The 19,349-nt window shown below is 42.6% G+C and overlaps 2 protein-coding genes across 2 annotated transcripts in view; one reads left to right on the forward strand and one right to left on the reverse strand.

The window, feature by feature from the left end:
* Positions 1–1,330, reverse strand: part of plppr2a (phospholipid phosphatase related 2a) — a 186,440-nt gene extending 185,110 nt beyond the window's left edge. Inside the window, exon 1 of the mRNA XM_033645929.2 lies at positions 1,313–1,330. The gene's annotated coding sequence lies outside the window, so the exon portion shown is untranslated. The remainder of the gene's footprint in view (positions 1–1,312) is intronic.
* A 14,718-nt stretch (positions 1,331–16,048) lies between these two features.
* Positions 16,049–19,349, forward strand: nfil3-6 (nuclear factor, interleukin 3 regulated, member 6). Its single transcript, XM_033643720.2, has 2 exons — positions 16,049–16,221; positions 17,153–19,349. The coding sequence occupies exon 2, from the start codon at positions 17,252–17,254 to the stop codon at positions 18,476–18,478; it is 1,227 nt and encodes a 408-aa protein (XP_033499611.1). The 5' UTR covers positions 16,049–16,221; positions 17,153–17,251; the 3' UTR covers positions 18,479–19,349.

The raw sequence follows: 19,349 nt of genomic DNA on the forward strand, positions 1-19,349 counted from the left end.
GAGAGATATTATTTTGTAATATAACTGAATTTTCTATCCATACATATAAATTTTAAATATATTAAAATTATAAGGCATCTTTGAATAAACTGCGAGTGTCATTTAAGTAGGCTATCTCGTGGCCGGCCGAGTGTCCTCTTTTTTGGAAATCAAAATATGGTCACCCTAATGGAAGCCCGAATGACTGCGGACATTCCTCGCGGAGTAGTAGTCTCTGCATGTTTCTCCTGTTTGTAGAAGAGCATCAAACTAGCTGGTAGCCCATCTCACACCGCTGTGGCAATCCTATACTGCTCTCGTGCAGTCAGGAGCTGAATTGCATGTCAAATAAAGGGGGGGAAATAAGACGGCGAATAGTAATAGTCGCATTAAAAAATCGATTTTTCAAAAATAAAACGACTATTCGAAATTCGAAAATCGTGACCCATCCCTAGTAACCACTGTGACATTTTAACTGGCCTCCATGCTGCTATCTACTGTTTACCAACCTGATTCCAGCCTGTTGGTGACGTCGAACATGACACACCAGAAGAAAAATGGACAGGTCTATCACCTGTTTTCAGCAGGTTTTTCCATGTTTGAAAAACTGGCGTACACATGCTTATTTTGGTGGAAAAACATATTAGCCTTTCATTTATCATTTTAGGGAGATAACAGGAGGGGGAGTGGTGCTGAGTAAATTCACATCGAGCTTATCATCATGCCTTTACAAGATTTAAAGTTGTATTTATTGTCTGAATTTGGCGATAAAAAGCTGAGACTTAATTTAAAATCAAACAAAACCCCAGATGACCAAAAATCAAGATGTTGTCATAAATGTAGAAATGAGCCACTGCGACACATGACTGATTTTGATAGAGCATGCCATGTTGTTATTTTGAGAGGGAGGGTATTATGATTTTCCTAGGTCAAGGAGAGAGTCGAGAATAAATATTGATAACACTGAGATGGATTTTGTTTTTGTTTTTTATAGTATATGATTCAGTTAAGAGTCCCACCCCCCACAATAGTTTTTATACAGTCCCTTATTCTTAATCGCAGTTTTCCTTATTTTTGCTGTTTAAGTTTTACGTTTTTCTTTATCTAAAAACAAACACTTATCTCTGCTTTAAGATAAATGACTTGCAAATAAAATTCATTATCTTTGTTCTTGTTTATTTGCATATCAATAGTGCCTGTAACAGGCACACAGGGACACAACAGGGAGGGCAGCCGACTGGAGCGTGCTGCGGCTGCTCTGAATTCTGGGTCAACAGAAAAAAAAAACAAACAAACCTATCACCATTATGTCACATAGAGTCTGGATACTCACTCCTCTGGACCACCTCGGGATACAGCTCCATCCTGTCCTGGTGTCACTTAGCATGACAAATCAGAGAGGACATTTGGTTGCAGAAAGCAAACTCTATCTGCTTGATTACATTTTGTAACAATTAAACCCTGTCAGTGTTGTTATTCTTTCCACAGTTGTTTGCATGTTGCTCACATTTTCCTGTTATTTTGATTAATCCTTGCACATTCCCCCGAGACACGTCCCCTCCAATATACGTAATTTGTTTTATGAGCATTTCATAAGCCACCCCCCACCTCAAACGATCAAAAGTGGTTGCTTTGGAAACAGCGTGACGTATTTCAGAGCCCAAGAATAGAAGCATGAGGAAAGCAGGTCTGAGGCTCTTGGCTTCTGCCTCACAGTCGGTCTGAGTGCATTTCCAAATGTTTCCTCTAATGTGTGTTGCGGGCCAACGCTCTAATGATGCTGAAATTTTTGTCTGATTACAGAGCAGACAGCAGGGTCTGTGTTGGCTCGGTGTTATGGAGGTTACCTGCTTGTGGTTTCCCAGATAAAGAAAGCATCACCTGGCTGATGGAGCAGACTGAGGTCATGACTGATGCAGTAATCCGAGGAAATGACTGGAGCATTTGTTAGGAGAGCGTATATTACAGACTGCACCAACAACAAATTATCAATAAACATATAACCGCATGCCACACACGCACACGCTCTGCTTGTTATGAAACAGCCCCCCAAGTCAAACAAACTGAGTCATAGCCTATTTATAGCTACCGCAATACATCTCTCATGTGTATGAGCTTTGGATGGAGGCTCCACTGTGTGTCTGTGGTATAGACAGGCTGTTACATAAATGTGTTTCTGCATACATGTCTCAGGGGAGCGGTGATTCATAACATGAGCACAGCTCTCTTTTTAACCGCAGTTTTCTTAGTCACCAGCCAAGCAAAAAATAATTATCAAGACAGCTAAATTTGGTGCTTTTTACACACTTTTCCAGATTTAAACCTGGAAGCAAAGCAGCAGATTTGGCCAAAAAAATCTTACTTGACATTTAAATAAATAGCTTGACGCTTATGAAATACACTTATTTGCTTTCTTGCTGAGACAAGAAGACTGACACCACTCATATGTTTGTACGATAAACATGAAGCAACCACAAGCAGCCAGTTAGCTTAGCCGAGCATAAAGACTGGAAAAAGGGGGAAACTGGTAGCCTAACTTTGTCCACAAGTCTGTGTTAAAATGATCATGTTTTATCTTGTTTGTTTAAACCATGTATTGGTTCCAGTCTTTATGCTATGCTAAGCTAACCAGTTTCTGATGTATAGCTTCACATCTAAATCCATTCCAATTACCAGAATAAATGTTGGCGTTGTACATTTCTGAAAGCCAGGGATATGTTACGTTTTCACAATATTATGAAGCAGATAGGCTGAAACATGTTTCAACAATGCTGTGGTTAATGTGTGGTTATATTTAGGCACAAAAAACACTTGGTATTGGTTTGGAAAAGATCACGTTTTGGCACTATCACAGCTAGAAATGCAGCAATGTCACTGTAAAAAACAACCACTTTCTGTTGCATTATCCCCGTTGGAAAAACTGCGACAGGTCACTACAAAAAAACTACTGCTTTTGGTATCCTGGGAGGAAACACAGCGATGTCTCCGTAAAGAAAACAACCCCTTTTTATGACACAATCAGACGGAAAACCAGCTATGTCTTAGTAAATGACAACAGCTTTTTGTTGCACTACAGTATGTCCGCTAAAAAAACAACGAAAGGTCACTAAAAAAAACAACTGCATTTCGTGGCACTATTCAAGCAGGAAACCAGGCGATGTCTCTGTAAAAACAAATGCTTTTCCTCAAACTAACCTCGCAGGAAACACAGCTGCCTCCATTAAGAACAACCACTTTTTGTTGCACTATGCCAGCGAGAAAAACAGCGACAGGTCACTAAAACATAACCACATTTTGTGGTACTATTTCAGCAGGAAACCAGGCGATGTCTTGGTAAAAAAACAAATGCTTTTCATCATACTAATCCCACTGGAAACACAGCTGACTCTGTAAAGAACAACCGCTTTTTGTTGCAATATGTCCACTGGAAAAACAGCTATGGGTCACTGAAGAACAACCCCATTTCATGGCACTATTCCAGCAAGGAAACCAGGTGATGACTCAGTAAAAAAAACAAATGCTTTTCCTCACACTGACCCTGGCGGAGACACAGCTGCCTCCATTAAGAACAACCACTTTTTGTTGCACTATGCCAGCGAGAAAAACAGCGACAGGTCACTAAAACATAACCACATTTTGTGGTACTATTTCAGCAGGAAACCAGGCGATGTCTTGGTAAAAAAACAAATGCTTTCATCATACTAATCCCACTGGAAACACAGCTGACTCCGTAAAGAACAACCGCTTTTTGTTGCACTATGTCCACTGGAAAAACAGCGACAGGTCACTAAAGAACAACCGCATTTTGTGGCACTATTCCAGCAGAAACAAAATCAAACGCTTTTCCTCACACTGACCCTGCTGGAAACACAGCTGTCTCCGTAAAGAACAACCACTTTTTATTGCACTATATCAAATGGAAACACAGCGACAGGTCACTACAAAAAAAATCCCATTTCGTGGCACTATTCCAGCAGGAAACCAGGCGATGTCTTTGTAAAAAAAAAACAAATGCTTTTCGTCATACTAACCCCGCTGGAAACACAGCTGACAACTGCAACTTTTGCACTATGTCCGCTGGAAAAACAGTGATGAGTCACTAAAAAACAACCGCATTTAGTGGCACAATTCCAGCAAGAAAACCAGGGATGTCACCGTAAAAAAATTAACTGCTTTTGGTCACACTAACCCAGCTGCAAACACAGCTGTCTCGGTTAAGAACAACCACTTTTTGTTCGCCGCAGGAAAGGCAGCGATATCTCTGTGAAATACAATAGCATTATGGTGCACTATCCCCACTCGCTAACAATCAACTGCTTTTTGTGGCACCATTCCAGCAGGAAATGCAGGAATGTCTCAGTACAAAAAGCAAATGCCTTTCAAGAAAGAAACACAGCAAAAAACACAGTTTTGTTGATTATTGGTCCTGATCAGTGGTCTGCAGCTTGGCAGGCATCTCACCTAGGTGACATGCTATCTCCTCCTCCATAATAAAGTCAGTTCATTGCTACGTCACTTTAGAAAGGTTGATATGATACATATGCAACATACAAATGTAATGCATTCATGGTTTACAGAAGCATAAACATTTTTTTCCTGGCTACTGGGCTGCTAAGATCTCAAGAAAGCAAATAAGCGCACACCCCCACCTCACTGTTGCAGCCATGCCATAAAGTGACACAAAACATGTTGCAAGAACAGTGTGTATAAAAGGCAGTGTGTTTGTGTAATGGTAGAAAGCGTTGGAGCAGAGCCAAGAGAAAAGAGTAGAAGAGGGAGGGTCAGCAGCAACACATAACCTGATTTGATGTGATAAACATGTGCAGGGGTCAGAGCTAGATTTGGTAATTATGAAACTCCATTTGTATTTGTTAATACCTAATATTACTGACCGCTCCTCTTATCTTGCATAATGCCGGTCGACTCGCGCTGAGTGTTATCACATTAGATAACGTTATATAGCCAGTGAAATGAGGCCAAGCTGGCATGTAAGCTTGATGTTGGTGCAGCACACTGTGTCACTGCAGAGGGATTTTCTCCTGAGCCATAATGAGGCGAGCATGACAAAAGGATTTTCTGAAACAAACATCAGACTGCATGTAAAGCACAGAGGAGATGGAAATGTAAGAGCAACATTCAAAACATGTGTCGAAGCGAAATCAAACGGGAGCTGGAGAAAGAATCAGAGAGGGTGGTGCTGTTGTGACAGGTGACACTCAGCTGAAGGTGATCCGCGGCTGTTGATGTGACCTTCTTCCTGTAGCAGCTAACTGTGTCAGCGGAGTGACCGCCTCCTCCCTTCCCTGTCCTGCTCTCCGGACTTCCCCTGCGGTCTAGTTCTGAGTGTATTTTAAGCTCCACCACCTCCTGCAGGGCACTTTTACGTAACATGCCTGTGCCCGTCAACTTTGGCTAACACCTCCCAGCTCATCTGTCTGACTCCCAGTGGCTGTTTTTGTAAAGCCGGTCAGCTGGTGTAAACAGCCTTGCTGTGAGTCTTGTCTGTGCCACCCACTTGGCAAGAACAGGGCACGGATATTTATATCCATCCTGCTGCCCACCACTGCTGCAGATCCCACAGCGGACGAATTATGAAGAAAGCCAGGATGCAAAACTGATAGAGTCTGAGGCTGCAAAGTATCCTGACTGCAGTTTATACATGTTCATGCTATAAACAACTTTTACAACATCTGCCATTGATTTACAAGCATTAATAGAGAGAGCTATGGTCGCTGATACTGTACGGGGGAATGTACGTGTAATTATCTAGAAGTCTCCTGAAAGCTGTGTGATTTCGTATTAATTAACAAAGTTCTCAGAAAATTATTTAAGTTGTCTGTGGTGTTGAGAATATGCAAAGCTGAGCATTTGTTTGACCAAAGGCCTAACCTTTAGTCAAACAAATGACGTGTCTTGTCGTGACGAAACCCCAAAGATGTTTACTATCATGCAAATCCTCATATTTAAAAAGGTGGAACAAGTAAATGTTCAATAGTTTTGCTTGGAAAATGACTCAATTCATCTATTAAAATAAAATTCAAATGTTAGTTGCACAAACAACAAATCCATTCAACTAATAGCTTTAGCTCTAAAATGATAAATTACTGGAAACATTATTAGCCAACATATTTGTTAAACTGTGTGCTTGTCTGTAGAGAAATTTTCCATTTTCGCATGTTCTGCTGCCCTGCTGTTCTCTCTCTGGGTCACGCTCCCAGCGTTACTTTAAATGGGCACTGTGTAGGAATTTCTCCCATCTAGTGTTGAGATCGTATATTGCAATCAAACGGATAGTGCACTCTAGCGCCTCACTGTTTCAAATGCGTATTGCAACAACGGTAGCCGCTGTGTACCAAAAAGCTATGATAACATTAATGAAACCATGTCATCCGATACTTCACGAGTATTCATTCAGGCTCCTACACAGACGCAAGCGACACGAGTTGACAAACCCCCTCCTCACCATGCTGGCTGTGTTTACAATGTAGCACTGTTGGGGCGGGTGTAAATCGAAACAAACCAATCACGACTTGTCTCTCGTCGCTAACAGCTGTTAGAGGCGCTGTTTGCAGTGCTGGTCGCTAACAGCTGTTAGCCACTGTTAGCTGTGATTCTCCTTCAGCAGCTCTCTCCACCTGGGAAAGGCTACCCCGATGTTGACCCTTGTTTTTTGAAATTGCCGGTCACGTTGCCTTTTTGCCTTTTTTCAAATGCACCGGCACTTGTGACTAGCCTGCTCGCTGCTGCTTTTCGTCACTCTACCTGCAGTCGGAAACCAGAAACCGACAAGTGAAAACGCGAAAGGCAATTCCGTATTTCTCAAGTATGTCCCTGTACGTACCTGTATTTTCAAGATGGTGCACGTACATGATGAGACACCGGTCGCAATGTATATGTAAATGAGAATTTCGGAGCTTACGGACATACTTAGATATGCTGATGGAGGTAAATACACATGTGCTAGGACACACTTTTGACTGCAAAATTTGTTTGTCTCAAAGAACAACTGAAATTGTTACCTTTGTGTTGCCTTTAAGCTAATTGTTTCTCACAGTAAAACGTTTCTTACTGTAAAATGTGTTGGTTTATTCTTACACCGTGCATATAGAGTGCTGAAGGGATGACGTTTTGTTGTAGGCAGATGTGGAAGTTAACGTCGCGCTGGTTCCCGCGTCAAAAAGCCAATAGAATGTTTCCACTGGATCTTTGATTATTGCAGAATAGAGGTGGGCGATGTGGCTCTTAAATAATATCACGATATTTCAGGGTATTGTTGCAATAATCATATTCTTGATGATATGACCAAATATATTATTCATTTAAGAAAATAGAATTGGAGCTAAATTAGTGACATAGTTTCACAGTTTGCTTCAAATATTCAGTAAAAACTAAAACAATCTCTCATTTCTTTAGTTTGTGAACAACAACAGTAACTCAGAGTGAGATTCAGATTCTGTCACAATATTAATAGTTCAACAAATTACACATTTAAACAGCTCCCAAATACAAAACATGTCCCCTGGGATCTATATATATAAATCAACAGCTGATTTCCTTCTCTGTTTTTATGCTCTGCCATTTCTCCTCTAACCATCAGGCTGTAACCTGTGACAGGCTGTTATGACACAGTCACATATATGGAGTTTATGCACGTAGGTTTCCATCACCAAAGGTTTGTGACAGAATCAGAGAGGAGAAGGAGAGACACTGTGCTGCTGCCAGAGGAGCCGCTGAATGAGTTCCCTCTGAGCGCTAAGAGAAGGAAAAGTTTATTCCACACTACTGAAGCTGCTCCTCTTTTTGGAACCACCAAGGAGTCAGGAATAATTTCGCTTTCAGTCATGCTTGTTGTTGCCGTGGGTAACAGTAGGACGTCATTATGTCAACAAGTCGAAATATCTCAAGTATCACGATATTAAGTTTTCATATGATATTAAAAATTATAGTGGTACTATCGTGAACAAGTTTTGTGGCAAACTAAGGTTTATGATACTTACATGTTTTATATTTATTCAGCAATATAATCTTCACAAACAAACACCACGAATTTTGAAATTGTCAGAGGTAAGCTAACATTACGCTATAAACAAACGACACCACAGTCACATGACTCCAACATCGCCACAAGGCTGTAAATCCATGTTCGGTGTGATGACGTTCTGTGGTCTCTTTTAGGCCCTAATGCATGCATTTCAAAACACAGTGCGTGTAACAATAAATTGATTCACAGTTTGTGAACGTCCAAAACAGATACAGAAGGCTACCTAACATATTCTGATGTCTATGTCTACTGACAAAGCAGCGTGTGAGAACATGTTGTAAACTCTGTCGTTTATGTTGTGTATATCTACAGTGTAGAAGTTTGGGCAGTCACAGTGACTTAAAGTCTTCCTTTAAATATTTGCAAGCTCCCCTGAGAGGTGTTTTGCAGTTGAGACAACATGCTCTGTTTACAGCTTATCTGGCCCCGCTCACCTGAGGGTCAGAGCTACAAGGTGAGCTGTTCCATAAGAGGCTGAACTAGAATGTCAAGAATTCAGACTGAACTTGTTGAACTCACGAGGTTCCCCCTCTCTATATGTTGTTTTCCCACTAAGTCAGTTGCGACACAGTTCTGACTGACCTGCTGATGCTTGCATTAGGTAATGAAATTATAAAAAACTAAACTGTCAGTGCAACAATGCCGAAGTATTTACAGATAAAAGAATCCAGTAATGCATTTACTTTAAATTTAAATCTTTTATGAACATCATCAGTCATATAGGTCATGTTGCGATACCATCTTTGCTCCGTCTTGCAGACGAGTGTTGTGTCAAGATCCTCTTTATCATTTTTTTCTTTTTTGTTAATTTCCAAAGAACTCTATGTAAAAACCACTTTCTCAACTGTTACATGCACATATTTCAAAAGCTGAACTGTTAACCACATGTATGGTGTAAGACCACTTCCTGTTGCATAAATCAAACGGACAGTGTGATTTTGTGAGAAATGTTCTTGTATAAAATGGCTACACATCCACGCGTTCAACACAAGAAGTGATCATTAAACCTTCTGTTTTATATTCTTCTCACTTACTTCTAAAATCTAAAATGTAGAGAGTCAGTTTCTCTCAACTTTACATTGTGTGATATTGGTTATTTCAAATATTTAACTGAGAGACCTCAGTCTTTTATTGAGTCAATGAAATCTTCTGTTTCACAGTTTAATAACATCCAGGTTCATCTCTCAGCTAAATTGAGTGTCTGTTTATACAAATGGGCCTTCTGGCTCTTTGGATTACGAGACCCGCAGGTGCCAGTGGCTGACAAAGCCAACACTCCGCTGATGTAATTTCCCAATCACTTATTTGTGAGTGTGCCTGAAGGCAGCAGCCTGGCCTGCAGATTGGCCCGCTCCATTAAATGCAACTATCAGCGCACAGTTTGTTTGCTGTTTGTGCCAGCGATCCATTTTATTGAGCCGGGAAGTTCATAAAGCCTGAGTGACACATCACTGCATGTAGTTTAAGCTGCTTTCATGTATAGCGTGATGTCGTGGGCGCAGAGGATGTACAGTACATACAGTACACGATGCAGCCTGGTGTAAGTCTCTGTCCTCCTCTGCAGTGACGTTGCTAAACTGCTGTCGTTTACAATCTGTTGTTAGCCCCAACAGCTGGAGTCACCAGAGCAAAAATGTTGGTATTGTATGTTCCTGCAAACCATGGATACTTTAGATTTGTATGTTTTATACGTATCTTATAAACATTTCTAAAGTGACGTAGTATGTGAACTGACAAGACTCTGGCCAAGCTGCAGACCACTGTTCAAGACCAACAAACTTTTAATGGAGTCACTCCCGTGTTTTCAGCAGCTTTTAAGCCACCAAATGTGTTTGTTTTTTTAGAAACCCATCGCTGTGTTTGCACTGGGGACAGTGCCACGAAAAGCTGTTGATTTTTACGGAGACGTCGCTGCATTTCCAGCGGATATCTGCTGGTCATGTACAGGTTTTTTTATTTAAAGGAGCTGTCTGGACAAAGTTGTCTGGACACAGTTCTCAACATGGAGGTGCCTGAGCCGACAGCTAGCAGCTAACGATACTAACTCCGTAAACTGTGCTGCATAACAGCAACAGTGCTGACAGACCTAACAGTGTTGACCAGGGTGGAACCGGAGGGTGGGTGCTACGCTTCCCCAACAACACAGGCCTGATCAGCTGGAATGGCCTTATGAGTGCAATGCAAAGTGGCTGCAATGAGCTCGCCAGTGGGATATTCGACTTCATTCTCTGCTCAGGACGCCATTACTCCACTTTGTCTTTACTAGGGCCTAAGTTCTGGTCGAACTGACGATTGTTTGGTCGTTATGCTTTTGTCCGACCAAGGTCTCATTGGTAGGACAATCACTGCGTTTGTCCCGCCCCCTCTCTTCTGTGATTGGATGGCTGGTGACAGTGACAAGCGCAGCATTTTTCCCACAGTGGTGCAGTGGTTAACACTGTCGCCTCACAGCAAGAGGGTTCCTGATTCGAACCCCTCCCTTCTGTGCGGAGTCTGCATGTTCTCTCTGAGTCGGCATGGGTTTTGGCCGGGTACTCCGTCTTCCTCCCACAGGTTGATTGGTGACTCGAAATTGCCCATAGGTGTGAATGGTTGTCTGTCTCTATGTGTCACCCCTGCGATAGACTGGTGACCTGTCCAGGTCGTCCAGTGTCAGCCGGGATAGGCTCCAGACCCCCCGCAACCCCAGAAAATAAATGAATAAAAGAAGACATTCAGTGTCGTATTTATCACTATAGATTTATCTGACTAAGTCTCCAGAAAGACTCTGCAGTTCAAGGCTGGATTACAAAGCTTCTGAAAAGGAAACCATCGCAATAGAGCCCTTGTTGGAGCAGCACGATGGCCAACATTAACTTCTGGGCTAAAAACAGTAAGTCTCTCTCTCTTGCATGCTGCCTTACAGAGATATTTAATGGTAGTCACGTTATGTTGTATATGGCATCGTCAACCCCAAAGTTGACTTCTCTAGTGTCCAGTATGTCAGGGTTTTCTCATCAGTCCTTCTCAACAGGAGACGGAGTCGCATAAGCAGCTCAGGTGGAAAAGTGTTACAATATGCACTTTATTGTCGGATAATATTACAGTGGTGATCGCATTTAGATTTCACTCGGGACACTCACCCGAACAGAGAGATAACTTGCCCTGGACAAGTGTTAACGTTGAGCCCTGTGACAGGAATATACTACCACATAAAGTACTCAGTGCGCTGCGACGATTTCGTTAATCTGAGATAACCTGAGAAGATTTTTTTCCCCCATCGACCAAGATTTCCTTTGGTTGATTACAGCTCTAATCTTTACATAGCAAATAGATGTTTGCTGCTACATTAATGCTCTGAATGCTGCATGCAGAACCTTTAAAGGAAAAGTTCATCATTTTGGAAAATGTGCTTATTTGCTTACATTATCAACAGCTTGTCTGTCTCTGTCCAAAGGTCATTTTAGACTTTTCATTTTATCTTTAACTTTTGATTAAAAAAACTGATCTGACACAGACACAGTCAAACAGCCTTATCCTGCTGTCATTACTGACAACAGCACATAACAAGTGATGTAATTTAACCAAAGTCAGAAAGCGTGCTTTCTATGATGCAACATTTATGTGGAACATTCCACACTAACAGAGCCTCGTCCGGAGCAGCTACTGCACTGTGACTGTGTGCAGCCACTGGCTCCTGTCTCTATCAGGAGCCAAAGGGGCCAGGGGTCCAGAGTGTATCTGACTGTCAACTTGAGCATGTTTGCTCAGAGGGTTGATGTGATATGATACAGTACATGCAGTTCATTGCCTCCTGTGCACAGTAAAAACAGAGGTCAGCCGAGGCTTTGGGACGAAGCCTTCATGCTGCTCTCACATTCGGCACACATGTTGTCAGCTGCCCCGCATACATCTCTAAGTGTTTGCAGGCTATCAGCAAACACACACACACACACACACACACAGTATAGGTGTTATCTTCTCAACTCAAAGGCACTACAGAGGACCAGTCACACATCATGAGTCAGATGTTGTGTAATGCACAGGATAATACTATCTGAACCATGGACGTGCTGTCAAAACCAGCAGACCAGTTATCCAATTATTATTCATTACGCATTATTATGTGCTGTGAGCTATATGTTATCGTTGCATAATTTTGCAGGGTTCCAGACTGACGCAGCAGCGCTCCAGGCAGCATTCTGGCCTCATTGAATCTTTATGTTGCCTTGAGAACATTATTTATGAGTCCTGTTTCCCTGGAAATGACTGTGTGGTGTTGGAAGGAGGCACTTTTCACAACATATCCTCCAAAACTCCTCGAGCCTGCTTGTAACATACATACCATACATACATACATACCGGATTAGCCTGTTAGGCCCCTCAGGCACCTCCTGTCTTCCCCACCTACTGAACTCTGTGTCATGTGTATGCACTCTGTCACCTCCAAGTCCTGAGCAACAAGCAATCCTCTGCTGTGTGTGTGTTAGTTGGATTGTTTTGATTCCATGTTTTACAATTTGTATATTAAAACTTGTGATTTCTTAATATTGGCTTTTCTTCCTTATCAAATGCAGTCCCAATGTTGTACAAATTATAATTGCAAAATCTGCCATTTTTTGCCTTTAAATTTTAATTTCCTTCTGATCTTATTAAAATCTAAAATGTAGAAAGGTAATGCCACAAACTGAGCTTGCAGATCTGATGAACAAAACATGTAAATGACCACTGTTATTACACCAAAAAAGTCATGTTTTATACACCTCATTCTCATTCACAGGTCATTAAATACCTACACTTTGTCACCTCCCTCGGCGTCTCATTGTGACACACAGGGCACCCCTTAGCATATCTATGTGCTGCACAGCCGAAACACATTGTATTGGGGGATTTATACTTCTTCCTCAAATCGATGCCGTACCTATGCCATAGCCTGACGTGCACCATCCCAGAAATGTAACTACATGTCACGGCGACGCAGACCTCCTTTAAGTAAGCTGAAACCATTTCCCTCAGTGGAAACAAAGCTTTGATTTACTTTAATTTCACAGATAAGAAACAATAAATTGTGAAGACAATAAAGCCTCCACTAAAATATAATTTTAAGTCTTGTGTGTGATTTATCCTGGCTTCATATGAGCAGAGGAAAACTCGCTATTCACTAGGCTAATTTATACAATGTAAAATGCAACAGGCTTGTGCTAATAACGTTAGCATGTTGTATTTGTTTGGAAAACATGTTTAGTATAAGACAGTTGTTTTGTCAATGAACCTTGTGAGTTGTAATGGAGCTGAATTTTGTAACGTTACCTTTGTTAAATGTTGCTGTTGTCCCTGGTTTTATATGGGTAGAGGAAAAGTCTGCTAGCTGCTAGGCTAATTTATACAATGTAAAATGCCATAGGCTTGTGCTAATAACGTTAGCATGTTGTATTTGTGGGGAAAATGTGTCCAGATAAAGACAAGTGTTTGTCTGTGAATGCTGCGAGTTATAGTGAAGCTGGCAATACTGTGTTGCTTGTCTTGTGTGTTAGCAAGCAAAAGTAGTTAGAAATGAGCAAATGTATACAGTTGAGCATTTTTCAGGCTTTTGAAGTAAGAAAGCGAACAAGCCTCAGCAGTGAAGAAAAGGCTAGCAGCCAGCTACATGTCCAGGATCCACCTGCTTTGCAAAGCAATTAGCCCCGGGAGGAATCTCATGCTGCAGCTACCCTCATCAGTGACTGCTGTGCATGCTCAGAATACTTAGATGTTTTGTCTCAGGAGCAAATATCCTCGGTATGTGGTACCTCAGCATCTCAGGATGACACTGACAGCTTGAAGGCTAATGACCTTAATGTTGAGTTCATGATGCGTGGGAACCTAAGCGTTAAATGAACCCTACAAGTGGGTGGGCAGTTCCTGTGCATACTATGAAATATAATCCTGCTGGCGCCACTGGATGCCACTAAATGCTACACACTAGACCTTTAATGCTTTTAAGACCTTTTCAAGATAATTTGTTAAAGGGGAACACCACTTAAACTAAGAATTCCAGTTAGTTATTTCCATGGCCGAGGAGAGTTTAATCAATATTTGTGAACATGTGTCTGCTGTTTCTCTCAAAACCAGAAACCAGAGAGGTCAGTCTCAAACTTGTGATGTCATTGGGTGTAATGTCTGGAGCTGCTCAACAGTCAATGAATGGGAGACTCGTTTTGTGAACCCACAGGATGTTTGCTTTTATATACCTCAATGAGCTTTATTCTATTGTAGCGTCAGTCATCCACAAAGGCATGTACACACTGTATTATCCTACATTTGATTGTTACTTATGTTTATGTCTCTGTTTATGAACAAACTGTTAAGACTCCAGTAACGCGCTTCTTGTTGTCATTTATCTTACTTTAGTTCTTTTAAGTTTTTCTCCTCTCTTGTAACTGTTTGTTTTTCTCCTCAAGTTGAGGTCAGTTGTATAAGGTGGAATTTATACTTCTGCATTGAATCGATGCTGTACCTGTGGCGTAGTCTGACGTGCACCTCCCCAGACATGTAACTACACATCACAGTGACGCAGACCTCCTGTCTGTCTCTGTGAGCTGAAACCATTTCCCTCAGTGGAAACAAAGCTTTTATTTACTTTAATTTCACAGATAAGAAACAATAAATTGTGAAGACAATAAAGCCTCCACAAAAATAGCTTTTTAAGTCTTGTGTGTGATTTATCCTGGCTTCATATGAGCAGAGGAAATCTCTGCTAGTCGCTAGGCTAATTTATACAATGTAAAATGCCATAGAATTGTGCTAATAACGTTAGCATGTTATATTTGTTTGGAAAACGTGTTTAGTGTAAGACAGTTGTTTTGTCAGTGAACCTTGTGAGCTGTAATGGAGCTGAATTTTGTAACGTTACCTTTGTTAAATGTTGCTGTTGTCCCTGGCTTCATATGAGAAGAGGAAAAGTCTGCTAGCTGCTAGGCTAATTTATACAAGGTAAAATGCCATAGGCTTGTGCTAATAACATTAGCATGTTGTATTTGTGGGGAAAATGTGTCCAGATAAAGACAAGTGTTTGTCTGTGAATGCTGCGAGTTATAGTGAAGCTGATTTGTGTACTTGTGTTTGAAATTGTCTCTATTAAGACATGTTTAATGTGTGTTTTGAATCACAGCTGACTAGTGTTTTGGAGGTGTAACTGCAGAGTGACACAGACACACCACCGCACACATATAAAGGCTCACATCGGTGTAGGGGACGTGCGCAGGCATTGGGGTAGGTTCTGCCACACAAGTAAATATCCTGCTTAAGTCGGCAGCTTCTTGACCTCTCCTGAAACATTTTATTTTTTCATTAATGGGATTTTATGCAGTTTTATACGAGTGCAAACAAAAAAAAGAAACAAATAATATATTTTTTTTAAATCAAAAACAGCAATCAATATAGACATATTCGGGATTTAGGAAGGGTAGTGCTGCATAAAAAGTTCTGTCACCAACAATCACAGATATACAGGAGAGGAAAATCCACTGAATAGCAACATATTTTCTGAGACCAAACAGGACTAACAGACGCAATGCATCATTTTCTGTGGCTGAATTCTGAAGAGGAAGAATGATAAGGTGGCTTAAGTGTGTTTTGGAGTTTCTAAAGAGGTAAAAAAAAAACAACAACATTTTTTACACTTTACAAAGTGAGTCATAAACTTATCTTCCACGGTTGCCTCACAGGAAGAGCCTCTCCATGCCTGAGGGACAAAGACAGGCGCAACATTACCTAATTGTTGTGAGAAGATTATCCTGTCACAGGGGGCGGGGCCAGGGAGGTCAGATGAAGATGATGATGATGATGATGATGATGATGATGATGGCAGTGGCGGTGATGATGAACTGCCATGTTATGCGAGAGCTTTCCTCTGGATGATGAGGGCAGGAGTGGGGGGGGGGGGGGGTGTCACAGAGAGAGGCGGTCCCAGAGACGCGCACACAAAAAGGGCCCCGCTGCTGGTTCAAGTGAGGATAGGGACCGTCCTGAGCTGAACTCAACGTTACAAATAGGAGCTGCGGTTTTTCCAAGTGGAGCAGAGTGGAGGTGCGCCACGCCGATCATAATATGAAGTAACAGCGCTGAGTGGATCTGCAGCATTAAAAGCAGAGAGGGAGACGAGACCGGACAAACACACACGGACACGTTTGGAGGGACGAGGGACGAGGACTCGCGCGCACCAAACCCACCCTTCGTCACAGGTAAATAATCAGTAATATTATTACTTCCATGTTTTTGATTCAAGTTTTGTTTGTTTATTTGTTTTCAATCACTTTAGTGTAATTTCGCTGAACAAAACAACATGAAATATGATGCATGTTCTCTTAGAACTTTAAATCCAAAATAATCTATAAAGCCTGTGTGTTTAAAACTATATTAAATATCACTTACAACTACAAGTGTTTGAACACATTTGTAGACATGCATTCAGTTGTGATTTTAACCTGATTTGGGAATAACTTTTACACTTAAACAGCATTTTATTTCCTCATGCCTTTGCTTTTATCACGTTACTGCAGACCTATACAGAAAAAACTTAAATATAGGTAAAAATAAAGTACCACAGGACAGAAGTTGCACCTTGTTCAGGGATAATAAAACTACAAAAAAACTGGTGGTGAAGAAGAGCAGCAGAGTGAGGTCAGGTTAGATAAAAGTAAAAGCAGCCAGGAGATCAGCGTGTCCCCGTCAGACATGTGGGTCAGTGCTGATGAAGCAACTAAAACAGACCGGAAACATTACTCAAGTCTGCCCAACAAAGATGACAGTTGGAAGATAACAAGGGACAAGACACGCTCATAAATTTAAACCCATAAATGTTTGTTTTTATGTCGTAAATACGAATGTAGGTTAGGCTATTTATAGATTCATGTCAGATTGTGATCAGTATTTATGTCACCTTGTGTTTAAAGCTGGTGCTGTGAGCTCATAGTGATGCCAGAGCTCTGGTATGGCCCACTGCATTAACAACAAGCATTGTGTCCCATATTGAACGTATAATGAGGTTTGTGAGGTTATGGTACAAGTTGCTCCCGTTTTATTGGAGAGATGTAATGGGGTTACATAATACTGTGTTGTAATGGCTCTTGCATAACAACTAAATCCCTCCTGTGGTGTCACTGTGATCACTAGGTGGCACTGTTGCTGCATCCAGAGACTGTCAGAGTCCAGAGAGCGCCGAGCAGCACAGAGCACAGAGGAGAGACTCACTCCACCCCCCTGACAGGCGAGATGTACGAGGAAGAGTCCCAGCAGATGAGGGGGCAGCAGGACGTGGCTGTGCTCCAGACTCTGGAGTCAACTGCAGCAGTGAGTCCAGGTGGAGGCGGAGCAGGAGGAGGAGGAGGAGGAGGAGGAGGGCCAATGTCTTTCACAGATGAAGCTGTGTCCATCCTGACCTCCAGCAGCATGTTGGCCCGCTCCCTGCTGGGTCGCAGCTCTGCCGTCAAACGCAAAGAGAGTCCTTCTTCCAGCATCCGACGCAAGCGGGAGTTCATCCCTGTTGATAAGAAGGACGAGGGCTACTGGGACAAGAGGAGGAAGAACAACGAGGCGGCGAAGCGTTCGCGGGAGAAGCGGCGTGTGAATGACATGGTCCTGGAGAGCCGCGTTTTGGCTCTGCTGGAGGAGAACGCTCGTCTGAGAGCAGAGCTGTTGGCTCTGAAGTTCCGCTTCGGGCTGGTCAAAGACCCCTCCAACGCCCCGATTCTGCCCCTCACCACAGCTCCTCACCACGCCGCTCAAACCCTGACTCCTCACTATTACCTCCACAGAGGCGATGGAGGTCTCCCCAGCTCTGCAGCCTCACACCCCAGCAACCAGACAGGCCATCTGAGCACCAAGGCGTCCAGGGAGGCTGGTAACATATCAGAGGACTCTGGGTTCTCCACGCCAGGTGGCTCCAGCGTGGGCAGTCCGATTTTCTTCGAGGACCGGCTGAGCGACCACGGGAAGCTGTCACCACACAGAGCAGAGGAGCTCGGCTATGACCTCCATCACTCCCCTGCTGATGTCACCGCAGGACCCACTGTGGGAAAGCTGGACCACGCTGAGCCGATGAAAAACCTTCCTCACAAGCTGCGCTTCAAGACGCCCGGTTGCGGGGACGCGGTGGATGCTGCAGGGGACAACAGCAGCGCCAGACGCAGCCCTGTGCTGTCCACAGCAGGACGGGAAGCTCAGCGAGAGTCCCTTAAAGGACTGAGCGGGGTTGAAACGGCGGCGGGGCACTGCACCGGCTCCTGGCTGCAGCAGCTGGAGGGGGAGGAAGGCAGGAAGGGGAGACAGTCCCCTCAGTACAACGCCTACAGTGTCCAGCCTCCTGCCACGCAAGGACAGACTGAGGTCCAGTATAAGCACGAGAACACTCACCTGAAGTCTCAGCTCAACTCTCTGAGTGAGGAGGTGGCTCAGCTGAAGAAGCTTTTCACAGAGCAGCTCATGGCCAAAGTCAACTAAGGAACAGGGCTGCGAGTGTCTGGACTTTACAGACAAACTTTTGCTGAGTGCAAAAACAGGAGTGCTGGACTGAGCACAGACGTTCGCCAGGACTGATCAACCTTTAAATCTAACGAACTTTTAACAACATGTTGTTTTTATTTCAGATACTGTATGATATTGTATTAAATGTCTATAAACATTCATCTCATCACCTGCTGTTCAACAACTACTTAATCTCACCTCCAGTTAATGTTGCTCAGACAGGGAGTCTTATCTGTAGTAGTATTAATAGTTTCCATGCACTGTGACGACTACACACAAACACAAACTGTTTACATCACACCATTACAACTCAAGCTTCACTTAATCTCCTCACATCATTAACAGAAACAGGTTTTGGTGGTTCTGCAGCCACGTTAAATTCAACTGGAAGTCAGCCAGCAGTTTGCGAACACGTCACGACGCAGGAGGTGTTTGCAGTTTGTGAGTGGTTTGACTTACTGTGCATGTTTCCAGCTGCTGAGGCAGGTGTGCTGGAGGCTGTAAACACAAGCAGACAGACAGTAAACACACAGGAATAAAACTATTCGCTGTCAAACCTCCACCAGTCCTGGTTTGTTCTGAATCGCACACAACACTATATAATACGCTTGTTTCTCATCTCTTGTTATGTGTCGCACGATTATGTCAAGAAGCAGCTTTTTATTTTTTTAGCAAAGACACTGTAACATGTTCTGCTTTGGGTGTTTCACTTCAGTCTCTGTTCATGCATTCAGTACGTGTTATTGCTGCCGTGTTATCTGTACTGAGGTGGTGATGATGAGAATTTAACGTCTGCTGTCTTTCTGTACATTTTCATATTAAAAATAAATCAATTTGACAGATTCAA

Source organism: Epinephelus lanceolatus, chromosome 18 (genome assembly GCF_041903045.1).
Source record: "Epinephelus lanceolatus isolate andai-2023 chromosome 18, ASM4190304v1, whole genome shotgun sequence".
Classification (NCBI taxonomy): domain Eukaryota; kingdom Metazoa; phylum Chordata; class Actinopteri; order Perciformes; family Serranidae; genus Epinephelus; species Epinephelus lanceolatus.

Bases quoted from the DNA above. Each gene is read 5' to 3' on its own strand.
- nfil3-6 (XM_033643720.2), top strand. From the start codon at position 17,252: ATGTACGAGGAAGAGTCCCAGCAGATGAGGGGGCAGCAGGACGTGGCT.